The sequence below is a fragment of the Ambystoma mexicanum genome, chromosome 5q (assembly GCF_040938575.1).
Source record: "Ambystoma mexicanum isolate Mex_15411 chromosome 5q, UKY_AmexF1_1, whole genome shotgun sequence".
In the NCBI taxonomy this organism is placed as follows: domain Eukaryota; kingdom Metazoa; phylum Chordata; class Amphibia; order Caudata; family Ambystomatidae; genus Ambystoma; species Ambystoma mexicanum.
The window spans coordinates 777,801,249-777,820,430 of record NC_090933.1 but is presented as its reverse complement, the minus strand read 5'-3'; the positions used below and the strand labels follow the sequence as shown (position 1 = coordinate 777,820,430).

At 47.9% G+C, this 19,182-nt stretch overlaps 1 protein-coding gene across 1 annotated transcript in view; it reads right to left on the bottom strand.

Annotated features, from left to right (window-relative positions):
- The window catches only part of ZBTB10 (zinc finger and BTB domain containing 10), a 438,082-nt gene that overhangs the window by 263,029 nt on the left and 155,871 nt on the right, over window positions 1–19,182 (bottom strand). Inside the window, exon 2 of the mRNA XM_069621251.1 lies at window positions 17,838–18,720. Coding sequence (XP_069477352.1) covers window positions 17,838–18,720 — 883 coding nt within the window. The remainder of the gene's footprint in view (window positions 1–17,837; window positions 18,721–19,182) is intronic.

Here is a 19,182-nt window from a genome sequence, read left to right as displayed (position 1 = left end):
GTGAGGATCAGGACCGTCTTCCTCTGCAACTGTCAGAAAGGCCGACAGTGCTTTGAATACTGCCAACAGCTCCAACAGGTTTATGTGGTTGGATGCTACTGCTGGGGACCAAACGCTGTGCGCCGTCTAATGAAGCAGGTGAGTCCCCCACCCTGTGAGATGCGTCCGTCATGAGAGTGGCTTCTACTGCGTGTGTGAAGGACTTCCCCTTCAAGAGGTTTTCCCTCGACCACCACTGCAGAGAGAGAACGAGGGCTGCTGAGACAACCACTAGATCGTCCCATTCTCTGCTGGCCTAACACCATTGGCTGTTGAGCCACTCTTGCATGGGACGCATGCGCAAACGGGTGTGAGGAACCAAGTAAATGCAGGACGCCAGCATTCCTAACAAACGCATGGCTTTGCATACTATCACCTCTCGACTGGCTACATATTGAGGGATCTGAAACAGCATGTTTCGCACCCTCTCGGAGGGGGAAGACAAGGTTGTCCTTTGTCCGAATTAAGACCCCCACGGACTGCTCGATTTGACTGGGGTTTAGGCTGGGCTTCTTCTCGTTTATGGAGAATCTTAGACTGAATAAAAGGTCTATCGTCTTTTGGGTATTGGACAGGCATGTTCCGTAGGAATTCCGTTATGAACCAGTCATAGAGGTAAGGGTAAACTGGAATGGACTGCATGTACAGGTGTGCTGCCGCCACTGCCAGTACCTTTGTAAACACCCTTGGGGCTGAGGCAATGCCGAAGGGGAGGACGTTGAATTGGTAGTGTTTGTCCTCTATCATGAACCTTGGGTATTTCCTGTGTGCCAGTAACATTGAAATATGAAAGTATGCATTTTTCATGCCTGATATTGCCATGTAATCCCCCTGCGTTAGCAGAGGAATTACCGCTTGCAGTGTCGCCATATGAAACTTTTGAGGTTTGACAAATTTGTTTGCTGTGCACAAGTCTAGCACAGGGCGCATGGTGAGATCCTTTTTGGGTACAAGGAAGTACACTGAATAAATACCCCTGTTTACCTGTAGAATAGGGATGATTTCGATGGCACCCTTTTCCTGCAGGATCTTGACCTTTTGTAGCAGGATCCTTCGGTGTTCTGGTGTTAGGCATCTTGATCTCGGTGGTCTGAATCGAGGTGGTCGTCTGAAGTCGATGCAGTACCCATGTGCAACGGTCTTGAGCACCCACTGGTCTGTTGTAATCCCCTCTCATGCATGCAGGAATTATGTTATATGTCCCCCGACCGGGGAGGCATGGGAAGGGACACAGATCTAAAAATCATTTCTGACAGGAGGCCGGGGCGCCTCTGGAGGTGGAATTACGACCCCTTCCTTTCCCACGGTGTTGTCCCCTATGAGCATACAGGGTAGTGGAGGTAGAACCCTATCCTGAGGAACAATTGTTACCGGAACCATATTGGTTGTGAGCAGAGCGAGAGTAGGATTGCCCACAAAAGGAGCGATGAGAACCTCCCCCTCGCTGTTGAAAGGGTCTTTGAGTAGTTTGGTTCAAAGTCTTCAATGTCTCGTGTTCCTTTTTTGCTGTTTCCAGCGCCTCATCAACAGCCTTGCCGATCAAGTTGGAATCCTCCACCGGCTTGTTGATTAAGGACGCCTGAGTCTCTGGCTTGAACCCGGAGTTCTTCAACCAGGCGTGACGTTTTAGCAGGGTATCCTGGGCTAAATTCGTTCCCGCTGTCTCAACAGCATCTAATGTATTTGAGAATGTTGTGGTTCACCTGCTTACCCTCAGAGATCATCGTAAGCAGGCGAGTATGCGCCGGTTCAGGGACCTCCTGTAGGGCCTCCTCCAGCAGGTTCCATTGAACGTCTGAGTAGCTGGCTAACAGCATGGTGTTATCGACTATATGGTTGGAGTATGCTGCCGCAGTGGTGATTCTCTTTACCAGAGCTTACCATTTTTTTACATTGTCAGGCGGTGCCTTGCCGGTGGACAAGGGGACATCTGCCCTCTTCCTTGTTGTTGTGACCACCAAAGAATCTGGGGTGGCATGCCCCCTAATGTAGAGGGGGTCAGTAGGGGAGGGGCCCAGGCAGGTCTGTTAGGCAAGATTGTATGCAGTGCCCTTTGGATGCACTACAACAACCCTGACCTCCTGGCAATAGGAACCTAATCTTTGGTATAAGCTTGTACTACACTGGTTGGAAGTGTGTTGAGCAGCCAGGCGTATCTCAAGATATGTGAGCTGTAGGGGAGCTACATAGAGATTCACAGTGACTAGTATTCAAACAAATACTTACACCAAGGTTTCTTGAATAAACAATTATTAATTTATTTATCAGTCAGTTAGAATAAGCCTTCTTCAGAAGGGGGCAATATACAAATACACTTCAAAACAACACACTCTTAGTTCCTAAATCAGTAAAGACACTTTTGGGATGGCCCATAGTCACAACCTACACCCTTAGGTGACTTCAATAGCTAGGGTGCTGGGGACATTAATAGTTTACTGTTTGCATTTAGAATACTCTTAGAACTTGGTCAAAGGAAAAGGTTATTAGAACAAACAAGAGACCACAAATATTCTTAAGCAGGCAAATACTTTTGGATCCCCTAAGCAGAGTCATTCAGTATAACAGGTTAAGCCAAAGTCAATGGGCAAAGTCTTATATGGACTGAAGCACTTCTGGTATGTAAGCAGAAAAGTCTTTACACAGAGTTTTAGAAGTGTCTGAAGAAAAGAAGAATCAAATGCAGGGCCACAAGCTGGTTAGACTTGTGAGTAGTAGTAGATGCAAGCAACTATACAAGAGGTAAGTTCTCTCAGACTTTACAGTACCTTTGTATTGAAGAAAAAGTGCAGTAGATGACTCCTGTTCCTGTGAAGCTCTGCATATCTCACTGTTCCTGGGCCTCAGTCATGGGGACAAGAGGGAGGATTTCTGGGGACTCCTGCTCTGCAATGGGCCGGTCATCAATCGCAACCGGCAATCTTTCAAACAAGTGGAACTTCAGCGTTTCAGCTCCTCAACTCCCGCAAATAGCAACACTGCGATTTATGGCTGTCGAGATGGACTTTCCTTGCTTCAGGGGTCACGCACTTTGTTGAGGGGGCTCAGGCTCGGCGGTCAGTCCTGCTTCCGGGGAGTCCGGAGGATCTTCCTGGAGCTCTTGACCAACTTAAAAGCAACGCACACAATCTGGTGCTCCTCTCCCTGGTGTTTAGGTTTCCATCAGCAACTCTGTGGAAATGCAATCAGCTCCAAGAGAATGTCCACGTGGCTTACTTTGAAGGTGATTGGTCCCACCAACTCAAGGGGAGAAGTCGTCCTTGCAGGGGCTTCTCTGTCGCTCCGAAGGCATTTCAGCACAGCAGCAGGGCTTCACTGGGCAAACCAACGGTCCAGGAGTTGCAGCAGGCGTCCTCTTCAAGTTCTTCTAAGATTCCTTCGTCCAGTGGTCAATTCTGCCTTCCAAGTCAAAAGCCTCGCCTTTTATTCAGTTCTCTCCCATTCATTCCAGCCTAGCTGTCAGTCATCCAGCAGGGTTGCTGTCCTTGCCGGAGAGTCAGCCGGCCAATCATCACAGAGTGCATTTGGGTCTCCTAGGAGACTAAGCACAGGGAGTTTCGGGCACCTACCTCACTTCCTGCCCCCACCAGACACACTGGAGCCAGAGGCAGGCTTCACTCGTGAATCCCGCCAAAGGCAAAGCGAACAATTGGACCAAACCTGGTTTGGCGCGCAGAGTAAATCTCAAGAAGGATCTTTCCACAAAGGAATGGCGAAAAAAGAAGACCGGGCCATTTTGACAAAAATGGCTCCCCAGGGTGCTGTACTGCAGCTGCGAAAGCAGCCCGCTGTAAATGCGCACCACAGTAGTTAAAACGAAACCACTCCCACCAGCCATTCAGTGAGAAAAGGGTATACTAGGAAACCCCTCCAGCACCCTATTGTAAGATAGTGTGTGCTGGGTCTAGAAAGCTATTAATGCAAGTAAAGTTAATTTCACTTTACTGCTCTGGGACACAGTAGTTTATCCCAGAGAAGGCATTTAAACTTTGGGAAATCTGAAAGACTTCCATGTGTCACTGCACTGAAGGTGCTGTGTGACACAATGTAAAGGATGATACCTATGGAGTTTGTCAGACTCCACAAGCAAAAGAAACACATTGTTCAAAAATCACATTAAAATATGTGAGACAGTGGGGAAAAGGGGTTTCACTCTCTCCAGGTTAAAAAAATCAAGTCCTCAAAATCCAGCAAAGTTGCTGGGGGTCTCTAAGGTGGAGGGGATTAGCACATTTCTGAGATTTCTCCTTAAAACTCGTCCCCCCCCCCCCCGACTAAGGGACAGGAGGATTTAATCCACCCCTGGATGAATCTCCTTACTCCAGTCGGTCATACTTTCTGGAGAGACCATCAGCATGTTGGCGATTACACCCTGACCTGTGTTCTATGGTAAAAATCAAACCCCTGCAGGCTGATTGACCATCCTAACAATTTAGGATTTTCCCCCTTCATCTGCATTAACCATCTCAAGGATTGGTGGTCTGTTTGAATCACAAAAGTAGATCCATACAAGTATGGGCTAAACTTCTTCAAAGACCACACAATGGCAAAACATTCACGTTCTATGGTTGCCCACTTTGTCTCAGGTTCCTTCAGTTTCCTACTGATGAAGCAGATTGGGTGTTCCCTGCCTTTCTCGTCCAGCTGACCTGTATTGGAAGCATCTGTCTGTACAATAAAGAATTGGTTGTAGTCAGGAGCTCTTAAGACTGGAGCTTGACGTGCAACCAGGGCCTTGAGCGGAGTCAGCGCTCTCTTCTGAGGCGTCTCGACGTCCGTGTAGCTTTTGGTGCTGGCGAACTTACTCTTAGACTGCCTAGACGCATGCTGCTGCCGCGGTTGTGGAGAGGGCTGCAGATCACGCGAATCAGCGGGTGCTGCTGAAATATCCGACGTACCCGTTGGCGCCTTGGAACGCTTCGACTGACCCGTCGAGGCGGAACCGAGGGTTGTGTACTTAGGGTAAATTTCGTGTGTGTCCCTGTCGCCGGGATGTACATTCCCCATAGCAGGACTGTCGCTGTGCCTAGTGGGGCCTGGGACGGACGTCGTGGAGCGAGAGCGCTCTGATGTAAGGTCAATGACGTCCGAAGTAGAGACTTGGTCATCACTTGATATGATATGATATATGGCATATGTAACGTGCCTACACACAAGTGTTTCAAGGCACGACGAGGCAGGGAGGGGGGGAACAAAGCGGAGACAGACAACGATCCTACTAGGCCAGGTGTAATTCAGATTGCGCAAGTGCAAGGGTAGAGGGGAAGGGAAAAGTGCAAGTGGGGGAAAGTGCAGTACAGGGTTGGTAGAATACAAGATAAATAATAAGGGCCCGCTGGTGGCAAGTGCAGACAAGTGCTGGGAAGGGGGGCTGCAGGGATACAGAGACAGTCCCGCAGTGCAGGGGTTGCCAGGGAGGCAGTGCAGGGGAGAGTGGCTGGGCCAAGGACAGAGAACGGTGAGTAGCCCAGTGGCAGATTCAGTGCAGTTTAAGTAATTAGCAGGTGAGAGGGGGAGAGAAAGCAGAAGCAAGGAGGAAGGTTTTGAGGTGCTTCCGGAACCGGAGATGGTTCTCCTCAAATTTCAGGGAGGCAGGAAGGCTGTTCCAGAGGGAGGCCCTGCTGCGGAGAGAGATCTACCCCCAACCCGTTGCTTGGAAAAGCGGCTGACCTTGAGGGAGTTGGAGGCGGATGAGCGAAGAGCTCGGGAAGGAAGATATTTAGGAAGAGAGAGTTGAAGGTATTTAGGCCCCAGGCCCCAGAAGGCCTTGTGGACAATGCAGAGGGTTTTGAACTTAATCCTCGCGGCCACTGAGAGCCAGTGTAGCGATTTCAGTCCTGGAGAGATACGGTCCCTGGGCTTGAGGCCAAGGACAAGTCTCGCAGTCCTGTTCTGGATGAGTTGTAGAGGGCGGAGAGTAGAGGCAGGTAGATTTAGATAGAGGTTGTTACATAGTCCAGCTTCGAGAGAACCAGGGCTCTGGATACAGTGATCTTCTGGGGGAAGGAGAGGAAAGGAAGGATACCTCTGAGGAGGTGCAGCTGGTAGTGTGACTTCTTGGAGACGTCAGCTATGTGAGGAGAGAAGGAGAGTGTGGAGTCGAAGATGACCCCGAGGTTTTTTGCCCTGCAGATAGGAGCAGCAAGAGGGCCAACAGAGGCCGGCCAGAGAGCTGCAGGGAAGGAGGGAGTGGGTGTGCCGATGAGTAGAATCTCAGTCTTACTGGCATTAAGGTCATTGGCGGCACACCATTCCTGGATAGCAGAGAGACAGTCAAAGATGAGGGAAGGAGAAGAGGAGGTCGAGGGTAACCTGACAATGACCGGAGTATCATCCGCATATCACTGAAAGTTGGGGCATTTGACTGAAAAATTAGAAATTCTCTTTGAAAAAGCGCGAAAATGCAGCAAAAGCTCGAGAGCTAAACACGAGGACTCCCCAACACTTGAGCATGCGGTAAAAATCTGAAGATGGCTGCCAAAGGCGGGGCTTAGGTAGAGGGCAGTCATTGGCTGGGGGGCAATATGACCCAGAGACCAGTGATTGGTTACTACTGAGAAAGACAGATCCGAAACGAAACTGATACTGATTTTTTCTTTACCGAGGAGTCCCGGCCTGACAACGGGGAATATTCATGAGCATGTGAATCCATGCCAGACCCCATGCTGGAGAACTGGGTATTTAGTGAGGGCTTGGTGCAGATGGAAGGGCTTCATAAAAGGTCAATTCTTGAGGTATCTGAAGCTGGTTAAGATTTCAAAATGCAATGGCCTGACTGGGCAGGGGAACAAGAAAGTAATGTTCGGAGTTTGCTTGTTCTGTCGCGGTAAAACTTCAGAGCTCGTCTGACATCTAGGTTATGTAGAACCCTCTCTGCATCCAAAACCTGGTTCATAAAAAAAATTTAAAAAAATAAAAAATACGGTGGGATATAGATTAATGTAGAACTCTGAGACAATCTTTGGAAGGAAAGAAGAACGAGTGTGAAGCACAACCTTATCCTTGTGGAATGTTAAAAACATATGTTTGACAGAGAGAGCTTGAAACTCACTTATTCTTTTCGCAGATGTTACCGCAATCAAGAAGGCCACTTTCCAAGAAAGAAACTTTAGCTCGGTAGTGGCCATTGGTTCAAATGGCTTATGACACAAGGTGGTGAGGACCACATTCACATCCCATTTCGGATGAGGAGGCCTGACCGGCGGAAAGAGGTAAAGACGACCTGTGAAATGCCTCTTGATTGCTGGGTTGCCAGAGAAAAAGGGCAAGTGTCAGCAGACAGATAAGCTGCAATGGGCGATAGATACGCTCTGCATAAGACGTGGATGCCAGAGGCCGCAAGGGCGGATATAAAAGACAGTCAATAGAAGCCTGTCGAGGATCAAGCTGTTTAGCTAGACACCAATGGCAAAAACAAAGCCATTTATTTTTGTACTGAGCCCTCGTAGAAGGCTTACGTGACGCCTGTATTATGCACAAATTATCCTCAGAAAGGTGAAACTACGCTAAGGACTTGAGGATTGTGGGCAGGGGTGCCACATCTGGTAATTGCTCTGGTGAAGGAGGTCAGATATCTGCGGCAAACTGATCGGGCTGCATATCAATAGGTGCTGCAGCTCCAGAAACCAGAACCTGGCTGGCCACCAAGAAGCTATGAAGAGGAGGGTGCAATTGCAGACACTCCTGCGCTTCCATAGCGACCGATGAAGGCGGGAAGGCATAAGCCTTCATGTTGTCCCAAGGAATCTTGAGGGCATCCCCAAAGGAAGATGCTCCGACACCGTCCCTGGAAGCATAGAGTGGAAGTTTCCTGTTGGTTACAGTCGCAAAGAGGTCCACCGTTAGAGAACCCCATTGGTGGAAAAGCTTGGTAAGAACATTGCTGTTCATTTGCCCCTTGTAATTCACCACAGACTGGCGGCTCAGGGAGTCTGCCGCAACATTGATCTGACCCAGAATGTGCACGGCTTGTAGCCAGGTATGGTGCTGGACTGCCCAATTCCAAACCTGGATAGCTAGATCCACCAGAGGAGGAGCCCCTGTGTCCCCCTGCTTGTTGATGTAGATCATAGCTACAGAATTGTCAGTACAAATTCGCACCACTCTGTTGATGAGGGCTGGAAAGCTTGCCAGGAGTTCTAGGTAGTTGATACGAGACAATGAGACATTCTGTCCTGGGACGTCCATACATCGTACACCTCAAGGTGACCCAATGTCGCTCCCCACCCTAGGAGGGAGGAGTCTGTTGTAACCGTAATCTATGGAAAGGGGTCCTGGAAGGAGGTCCCCACTGAAAGGTTGCTGAAGGTTGACCACCATTGAAGATCTGCCGTCATGAAGGATGGTATCGGAATCATGTTGGAATCCGAGTTCAGGGCTAGGGACCAGCAGCTCTGAAGCACTAGCTGTGTGCACCTAATTTTCAGTCTCGCAAGAGATGGGGCCAAAATGTATGACGCTAGAAGTATCTGGGACCCCCTAGGCCGACATGTTGGAGGAGTTCAGGAAAAGAAGGCACGTGGCCGATAAATCTGTTATTCTTTCCTCTATTAGAAAAAATCTGGCACAGACCGTATCAAAATGGAAACCTAGAAAAATCAGGTCTTGAGCAATCGTCGGACGATTTCCGCCAGTTCACCGACAGCCCCAGTTCGAACAGGAGCTTGAGGATTGACTGGAGATTGGCTGTTGCAGAACTTGGACAAGGACTCAGCAGTAGCCATTTGCCCAAAAATGGATAGACATTTACTTCCTGTAGTCTGAGGGATGCTGCAATAACCGCCATCATCTTCGTGAATACACACAGTGACGAGCGGAGACAAACAGCAGCACTCGATACTGGAGGTATTCCGTTACCACAGAAAAACCAAAGGTATTGCCGATGTGGGCCCCAGATCAGGATATGCATGTAACCGTCCTGAAGACCTACCATACTGAGCCAATCGCCCTTCTTCCGGGGAGATGACCTTATCTGGTTGGGCGTGATCATCTTGAATTTCTCTTGGGGTAAGAAAAGATTAAAGTTGGAGGTCGAGGATAGTGCGCAGGTCAGCCTGGTTGGGTTTTGGCACTGTAAACAGACAGGAGTAATAGCCCACCCCTTTGCTGCCACAAGGGAACAGGTTCCACCGCTCTGACGGTCAGATGTTTCTGTACCTCGGCTCCGAGGGAGAGAGACCCAGTCTGCTGAAGAGGAGGGTGGGGTATGAGGGAAGGGCAAGAGGAGCCTTCTGCCTGGTGTGCTCGACGCTCCTGGAACCCTCTAAAACCTGAGAAGGACCTTGTCTGGGTCCCCAACCTCTGCGTATGGACCGCTTTAGCTGAGGGTTTTGCAAGGACAGACAAAGATGAACAAGTTACTTACCCATGGTAACTTTCTTTCGACTGGATGTTCCACCCACATATTCCTCATTTTATGATATTTCCATATCCAGCTTCAGCTACTTCGGAAACTTTTTACAGCAGAAGACGCTGCACGTCAATGTTGGTCGACTCGATGTCCCTCTGAGGCCTCTGCCTCGATGTCAACGACGGTATAAAGCGTGCACAGCAACCGTTGTCTTCAGTTACATTTTTAAAGCATGTATAGGATATCCTACATCTGACAGTTACTTCACCTGAAAGAGTGAAGACTGTCCTCCCACGTATTCCCCCTCTTATGACAAACTCCCAAAGCAGTATATGTATTCCTGGAGGAGGGAGTCAGAATTGTCAGACTCATAATAATTTAGGAGTTCCTTCATAGGTCTGTGTGCAGAGAATGTAGCACTGCCTTGCCAAACAAACCTTCCCGGCTTAAGGAAGAGTACAGATTATAGCATTTGGTAAAGGTGTGTACAGACGACCATGTGGCTGCTACACAAATCTCTCTAATTGGGACACCCCTCTAATGCAGAGGAGGCAGCCATGCCCTGGTTGAATGAGCTCCAAGGCCCTCCGGTGGATCCTGTCCTGCTAATCTGTAGTATTCAGATATTCCCAAAATAGGCCATCTTGACAAGTTTTGTTTCGAAATTGCCATAGCCAACTTGTGGCCAGTGTAACCTAAAAAAGGTTGATAATTGTGTCTTATCTTAGGCTGTCATGACCACTGTGAGGGGGCATAGGTTGTGCCACAAGCAGGCTCCCAGCAGAACCCTGAGGGCCTTAAAACCACTGCAAAGGGGCTCCAGAAGCCAGTACTGGGGCCTTTGGCACCAGGCTCATATGTAGGAAGGAAGGGCTGTTCAAACTAGGTCCCATTTATGTACACAGGCCTTTAAATCCAACATGGAAGCACCCACACAGTCTAGTTCTAAGAACCAAGCCCTGTGGTCTAGTGTTTTGGGTGTGGCAGGCCTGGAACTACTTTCCCTGGTACTACTTTACCTGGGCTATATAAACCACACCCTGACTGCAGAACACGCTTTGTGTTATTCTGCACCAGCAGCGTGACGCTCACCGTGTCCAGCTCCTGGTCTTCAGCATCTTACTGTAATCCTGCAAGAACAAGAAGAATATTAATCTGTCTTACCTGAGAAAACACCATCCAGCACTCAGCATCTCAACTGGGCTGCAATCTGTGGAAACCGAGAGAAGAAGAAAGATCACTCACCTGCGAGTACTAGCTTAAGGACTTCCGGCGAACCGCTACCATAGCTGCTGTTCGAACACTGCGACCTGCAATAATGAGAAAGGGAAAAACAATATTAGAACGCACGCTTCCAAAACATCGAATTCCATCAGCCTTACCTGAAATCCATCGCGCTCTACGCTTCCAACCGGAGCACCACAGCAACATCTGCAAAGGAAAAGAGACATTCAGGTTCGCTTTTAATATTAAGCAACCGCCCAGCGCTGTATGTACCTTAATGGATTCCGGGGGCCTGTTTTTCATCTGTTTTTCATCGCGCTCTCATCCACTTGCAGCACCACAGCGGCCTGTGAGGAGGAGAAGAAGAAAACACAGGTTAGCTTTAAAAGACAATAAAGGCGCTGCGCTTCGCGCTTTCTCTTAACCAGAAACGTGCCTCTCCATCCGGCACGCAAGCATCAAGACCTTCGCGCACCTGAAAAGGAGATAAAGACTAACAAATTCCCACCATAAACAGAACAAAGACTTACAATTAACAAACCTGCCTGCCTACCAGCAGATTCGCGGTCACAGCAGGCCTGGGCCCAAGGAAGGCGTACTGCAGCAGTGAAGCAACTCGGGCAGCTTGTCAACAAACATCAAGTGCGCCTGCACAAGAAACGCAGGATAGATAGCTCACCCTACAAATAACGAAGGTGAGAAAAGAACCCAGTGGGAAGGGAATCGGTCAGAGGGAGGAGGGAGGTGGGAGATTCACCCATTAGAGACAGTTATCACAAATCCTCCCTTCTGTAATTGCAGATTCATTATTCAGCACTGGGCAACTACGCATCCAGGGTTCCAGATCTCAGAGCCTTCCAGATGCCCCCGGGAATATCAGGTGAGCGTAACGGACATCCCAGAGATGTACAAAGTCAGTGCATGCCTAGGATCAAGCCTGTGTAACCTCTCCTCTTCCTTTCCAGTATGAGGGGGGGGGGGGGAGGATAAAATGAAGGTAACATTATTTTCTCAGTTAAATGGAACTCAATCTTAGGCAAGAAGGTTGGTTTCACCTTAAGGACCACCATGTCCTTATAGAAGATTGTATTAGGAGGCTTGCAGGACAAGGGCTGAAATTCTCTCACTCATCGGGCTGATGTAATGGCCACTAAAAGGATGGTCTTTAAGGTTAACAACCTTAAAGGACAGGTATGGATAGGCTCAAAAGGAGCACACACATTAGAAATCACAATACCAAGTTGAGGTTCAAAGTTGGGACATGAAATGGGACTGGAGGAAATATATTTGTCATTCCTTTTAAGAATTGTATAACAAGGGTAATCTTGAATAAAGATACCTCTTCAGAGTAGCGCTTAAGAATAGAGAGCGCTGCAAGATACCCCTCGATTGTACCAACCTATAGCCCCAAGTTGGCCAGGTGTAACAAGAATGATAACACCAAAGGTGTACTGCATGCAAAAAAGGATCCACATTCTTATCCCTGCACCAGCTGCAGAATTTGTTCCAAAGGCAGCAGTAAAAGGAGTTTGTTGCTGGCCTTCTGGCCGAAACCAACATTTCTATTACATCTTCTGAGAGGTCCCAATCCTTGTATCTCAATCTCTCAGAAACCATGAAAGTCTTGACCTCTGGATGGAGAACCCAACCCTCCTCTCTCTCTCTCTCTCTCTCTCTCCCGAGAAGGTCCTCTCTTTGTGGAAGACATATTGGAGGGCAGATGGACATGTCCAGAAGGTCCGGGTATCACGTCCTCCTGGCTCAATCCGGGGGAATTAGGGTCATGGATTTCCTGATCATCCTCAACCTCCTTATGACTTGAGGAATGACGGGAATTGGAAGAAATGCGTACAGGAGTGGAAAATCCTAGTCCACTACTAACGTGTCTCCTAGAGATCCTCTTAGGGAAACTCCCTTGAGCAGTACAGTTCGCACTTCCGGTTGACACTGGTGGCGAACAGATCCACTTGGGAGGTTCCCCAAAGGGTGAAGATCTCTTGAAGGACTTTCTGAGCTAGTTCCCACTCGTAGGAGACTGTGCTCTGACTGTGTCCTCGCCGAATTCTCCACTCCAGCTAGGGGAACTACCAATAGGAAGATTCCTTCTTGAATTTCCCAGTACCAGAGCTGCATTGCCTCTCTGCACAGTGGTAGTGACCCTACACCCTCTCTCTTGTTCAGGTAGTATATGGCCACTGTGTTGTCCATCATTAATAGGACGTTCGTCCTCCGTACAGATGGCAGAAAGAAAGGCCTTCAGCGCTAGTCTAATTGCGCTCAGCTCCAACAGGTTGAAATGTAGTTTGGACTCTGATGGAGAGCAGCGACCGCTGATAGTCAGGCCGTTGGTATGTGCTCCCCACCCTGTGGGTGTGGCATCTGTTACTACCTTCTCCGGCCATGGTTGCCAAAATGGTTCTCCTCGCAGGCCCACCACAGGAGATCCTGAGTGACGCTCTTTGGAACCTGAAAGAGATATGACATCCTGCCTGTGAATTGAGACCATTGAGTCGTGAGAGCCCACTGGAGGGATCTCATTGGCAGGGGCGCCTTCGGCACCAGATAAATGCAGAATGCCATGAGGCCGAGCAACTCAGAAAGTCGAAGGCTGGGAGACACTGGACACTCTGGAATTTGGTAACCATCTGCAGAATGTACGGGTAGATGTGAATCCGCCCCCCCCTCTCCCGAGACTCTCTGCCACCACCGCCATTAACTTGGTGAAAACCCTCAGGCGGAAGTCAGCCCAAATGGCAGAACTCGAAACTGATAAGGAGAACTGCCAACGGCAAACATCAGGTACTATCTGTGCTTGTGATGGATTGGCACATGAAAGTAAGCATCCTAAAGGTCCAATGATACCATCCAGTCCTGAAGCTGGAGGGCCTGAAGGATCGGAGAAAGGGTAACCATTTTTTACTTGTCCTTCCTGAGGAATTTTTTTAATTCTCTTAAGTCTTAAATGGGTCTCAATCCTCTGCCCTTTTTTGGAATTAGGAAGTACGAGGAGTACCAACCCTTGTTCCTCTCCGCTACATGTACTGGTTCCATAGCACCTTTCTCTAGCAGGGTCAGGATTTCCAGCATAAGAAGCGGATCTGGAACTTTGAAAACGTTTTTGAGTACCTCTTCCCCGTCCACCACCGGGAAATCTTTTCTGACCTCTTAGATTGGACAGTCCTCTCTCCCTTCCAACTGAGGAGTAAAAGCAAAAGGACCTACCCCTCCAAAGTGTGCGGTGGGGCGGTTTTATGTCTGTCTAATAGCAGCACCAAGGGACTTTGCTGCCGCTTTAGAGGTCTGCAATTTCTCCAGGTTCTGTCAACCTTATTACCAAATAAATGTGTGCCATCAAAGGGCATGTTAAGCAATCTGGAATGCACATCTAGAGCAAAACCGGACTTTATCTAGGCAAATCTGCAAATAACTGTGCTACCCGCCATGGACCTGCTGATGCAGTCAGCAGTGTTGTGCCCTGTCGGGAGGGATTTGCACATTGCAACTTTGTTATCCTTGACTAGATTTAAAAATCTGTCTCTTTCCTCCCCTTCGGGGATCTGATCAGCCACCATTGCTTCACATTCCCAAATAGTGCGAATGAATCTGGCCAACGCACACGTCGCATTTGCTGACTTTAGGGCCATACTTCCTACAGAGAAAACTTTCTTGGCCCAAGTGTCGTAACGCCTGTCATCTCTGTCCGGGGGAATAGTAGGGTATTGTTAGGCAAAGTTTGAATGCAGTACCCTCTGGGAACACTACAAACAACTATGACTACAGGTATAGGTCCCCCAACCTTTGGTATAAGCTTGTACTACACAGTTGTGGTAGCGTGTTGAGCAGCCAGGCTTATCTCAAGAGGGGAAATGTGAGCTGTAGTGGAGTTACACAAAGATTGACATTTACAGGTAGCCAAATCAACTCTTACACTCAAGATTTCTTGCATAAACAATTATTAATTTATCAGTCAGGCATAAAGCCTTCTTCAGAAGGGAGCAATGGAATAGTAACACACAAATATACTTCAATACTGTACACTTTGAGTTTCTGAATCAGACAAGACCCTTTTGGGATGGCCCACAGACACAACCTACACCCACAGGTGACTTCAGTAACAAGGGTCCTGGGGACATCGGGGGGCGTGGCTAGCGAGCCATGCAGTAGGACGTGTCTCACAGAGCTGCTCGATTGATCTACTGAAAAACGCTCTTAAAATGACTCACGGCATCCATAAACAGAAGCAGGGACGTCGGAACGTGTGCTCTACACCAACTGTAAACTTCAAGCGAATCGGAGGTTTAATAGGGACAAAAAGAAGCATTGGTCGAAGGCGGCCACACCGAAAGGCTGGGGCGCAAGATGGCGGCTAACAAAGGACTCGAGCTTGATGACCCGAGCGGTGAACTGTGAAGGCTGGAGGAGAGGATTGGGTTGTGCGAGGCCGGCTGCAGGGAGAAATACGCTCGCACTACAGAGCCCGTTGCCGCACTGGGAATGGAAGTGCATGGCACCGTGGACACAACGTTCGCGGTGCGGAGGGGTCAGAGCAGCGGCGGCGGGCATCGAATAAGAATGAAAGGGTTCCATGCGGCTACAATTGTAGCAATGATGGAGCCGACCAGGGCTCCGTGAGGCTTAGGCGAACCCAACGTGCACTTCGTGGAGCACCTCTGCTGCGGCACGACCAGCGGCCGGCGGAGGGGATACATTGTTATAAACACACAGAACCCGTTCTGTGTTGGGAAACCAGCGTGGTCCTCCTGCTGCCAGCCACATGATATTGCCGGGCTGGAGCAGCCATTGCAGAGACATTGTTGCACTCCCGGATGCAAGGTTTGGGAGGCGAGAATGTTGCCCACACGAAAAAAGGGCAGAGAAAGAACTGGAGCGAGATACGCAATATGGGTCTACAGAACCTCAATGTAAAAACTAATAAAATCATGTGCTCTCCTTCCCCGTCATAATACCAGAGGGGATTATTGCCCTGCATGCACAACTAGCTGGAGAGCAGTGCCTTATTGATCTGTTTAAGGGCACAGACTGGAGCAAAGGTGCTGGCCTTGGATATTATCTGTGGAAAATGGAGTGCATGTGCTGCAGACGGAGGAGGAGGTAAAATGAACAAGCAAACGGCCCTGAGGAGTGAATGAGCTGGACACTGGGGGTTATTACTGGAGAGCCTGGTATACAGGGCTGAGTTAGGCTATTGATGACACTGGAGTAACCTCAGTGAATGCAGACAGTGGAGCGCAGAGTACTATGAGCCCGAGAAACGGTTGATCCTGCTGGAAGCCAGAAGCAGTTTACAAGCCGCAGTAAGGACAATTGGAAACGTGAGAGGACATAACCCACCCGAAGATATAGCTTAACGCACACAAACATATACAAGGGTTCATCAAGGACAATGGCTTCAGGCCCGAAGTGACTCACTGGTGCCACATTAAGACGAAGAGGCAGAAGCAGAATTGCCACACCACAGTTAAGTAACCTCAGACACATAACTAATATCGCAAGATGACGGGGAGAGGAGCCAAGAGCAAAAGCAAGCAATCCACGATGGAAATATTGCCAAGACACAGCAGTCTCCTGCAGCGACGACGCACAGTGGCGTGACCGCATCCGCGGAAAGTACCCAGGCGACTGAAAACCGCCAAATACTAACGGTTATAACAGAGTTTAGAGACTCATGGGGGATAGCGATGACGGACCTGCGAACTTCTTTGGAGGCTAAAATAGATGCAGTGGGCATAGAAGTTACCCTGCTGTGACAAAATGTCAGGGCGCTGGCAGACAGAACGAGTAGCCTGGAAAGTGCGGGGAAAACCAACACAGATACCAGCACCAATAATGCAAAGGAGGTTCAGATACTAAAGCAGCAGGTAGCTAACCTGTAGAACCATGCGGAGGAAGCTGAAGGGAGGGCGAGAAGAAATAACATCTGCGTGGTCGGCCTGCCGTAGGGGGAAGAAGGCCAAGACCCCACAGACTATGTGGAGAACATGATCCTACAAGAAATAGGGGCTGACAAACTCTTGCAATGATTTACAGTGAACGCACATAGAGCCCTCATGAGGAAACCAAAGCCTGGGGCCACTCCCCGTGCAATAATTGCAAAGATACTCAACTATAAAGATCGCAAGAAGATTTTGGAGTACTTTCGTAAAGGCGGAACGATCAAAAGAGCTTCAACCACTATCACGGCATATCATGACTACAAAATGTTAGTCCAGAGGCAACGGTACAGCTATGTGGCAGTCAAAAGGAGGCTACGCACGGCTGGAATCAAATATATGCTCCTGTACCCTGCGAAATTGAAAGTGTTTCACAAAAGCAGAATGTTCTTTTTTGACATCCCAGTGGACGCAGCGACATGGCTGGACCTACAGGGCTGCCCGGAACGAGATGCGGAGCAGGCCCATGAGGAGCACGATAAGTGAAGGGGATATTATATGCATAGTGAAATGACAGAGCGAGGTATCCCGGTAGAGAATATTATTGAAAGCATGATAGAGGGGTATTATTGAGAGGATGATAGAGGGGCACGGACGGATAATGTTGAAACTAGGCTATGATATCCTTCATTTTGTTGAACTTAATGGACTGGAATATAGAATGTTGAGCACATAAGTAAATTGAGTAGCAAGGCATGGTTGAATTGAAGCAGATAGGAGCGGCAGGACGAAGGCACCCTGTCCCTCCCCACCCCCCCCAAGTAGTAGTAGGATAGCCACTAGGCGTAGAGTATTACTATTACATTAGTAGTACCAGGGATTCTCAACATGACAAAGGGCAAGTAATCAAAGCATGTAAACCTCCGAAATATCGAATGCAGAAGAAGTAAAAACGTATTTGCTTCAAATTGTATTCAGAATGGAATTGCTGTTTCAATTTCCAGCCAGGTATATAGACATTATTGACATGAAGCACAGTGACAGAAACTGAGCACAAAATAAAGACCATAGATCTACAATTGATTAACAGCTCTAAGTGAATAAAAAAGTAAATCACAAAGCGGCATTCTTGACGAAATGCTGTTATGGCAATAGCAAGTTTATGGAAGGAAGATAGGTCTTCAAGCACAAAGGTTCTGATCCTTGCATATCAAAAAAATGTTTATCGCATTTGCCAATTAAAGTAGATTTTCAGATGCTAAATTAAAAACACATCCCATTGAACAGCTAATCAACTGGTTTGATTGTTTTTGTGTATGGAAAAACTGGACACTCACCTGCGCCATCTTGAAAACACTGCACTTCCTCATCTTGATACGGTACAGGAGATGGTAACAGCATTGAAGCATTTTCCAACAGTACTTCATCAGTGGTTGGTGGTATATTATAAACATATCTTTTTGTAGTTTGGTTTTTCCTTCTTCCTTTGGAAGGCTCCTGCATGAACATAGATGGAGAGGCCACATCATTCCACACAAAAACTTTTCCCTGACCTTCGGGTTCAGTTTTTACATCTGGCAAATTATCCTGGAACCATGAGTCATTTTGTTGGTTTTCTGTTTGGCTGCCAATATCATTTTCAATTTTAATATTACTTGCCAAGTTAGTAAGATTGCGCGTTGCCCAGAAACTTGCAATTTTCTGATCTCTCGACGGCAGCCCATCCCTACTAATAGCTTTACTTTTGTTATAGTTAACAACCACAGCCTCTGGGGCTTCTGATTTTATGCTTATGTTTAAGGCATCTTTAATGAAGTTGCGGCAGGAATGAACAACTTCTGTCATTTGAAGGTAGCTTGCCACCGACATCACCTCAATGGCATTCTGGCTTGTTAGCACCAGATTCCCAGAATACATGAAATCCAAGATAACAGAGAACCCCTGAATAGCAACAACATCTAAATAAGTAACAGTGGTTTGGTCACGGCTTTCTTTATTTGTGAAACAGTACAATGTCTTGAAGAACCGGCTGCCTGCAACCAGGATGTTTTTGTGAGCTCTGAAGACTTTCCCACTGACCACAATGTTTACATCACAAAGAATTCCTTTCTTTCTCTGATCGTTCAATTCTTGCAAGAGTTGATAGCAGTAAGAGTTTTCATTTGGCTTCACACTGTAATCACTGCATCCCTCTGTTGGTTCTTCCTTTATTTCTGGTTTCTGGATTTTAAAAAACAGGAAAAAGGAAAAGTCAAATCTGTAACAATAGCTCTCAGACAAGAGTATCCTCCATAGCTTTTTTAAATAGACATTTGACGAAGAACTCCACCAGTTACTGGCAGTTATTGTATGAATTAGTAACTCTGTTACATCTTCTGCCATTTTAGCTGCATGCTTCTAAGCTGAGAAATATGCTTGCATTAGTGTTTATGCCGAGGACAGATGTGCACATTCATACAAACATTGGGGAATGGAATCATGCAAGGTCGCTTCTGAACTACCACCAGGCCTTGTTTGTCGGCACACAAGATAAGGCAGAAAATGTCTAAATGCATAAATAGTCATAGTTGTTCTGTGTTCTGAGAAACAAGGCCGTCTTAGGTTCTTCTGTATAATTGTACACAAGACCTTATTTATCTTCAACTTTGCCGTTTTTGCAGGCATACAAATGTTGAAAGAAAA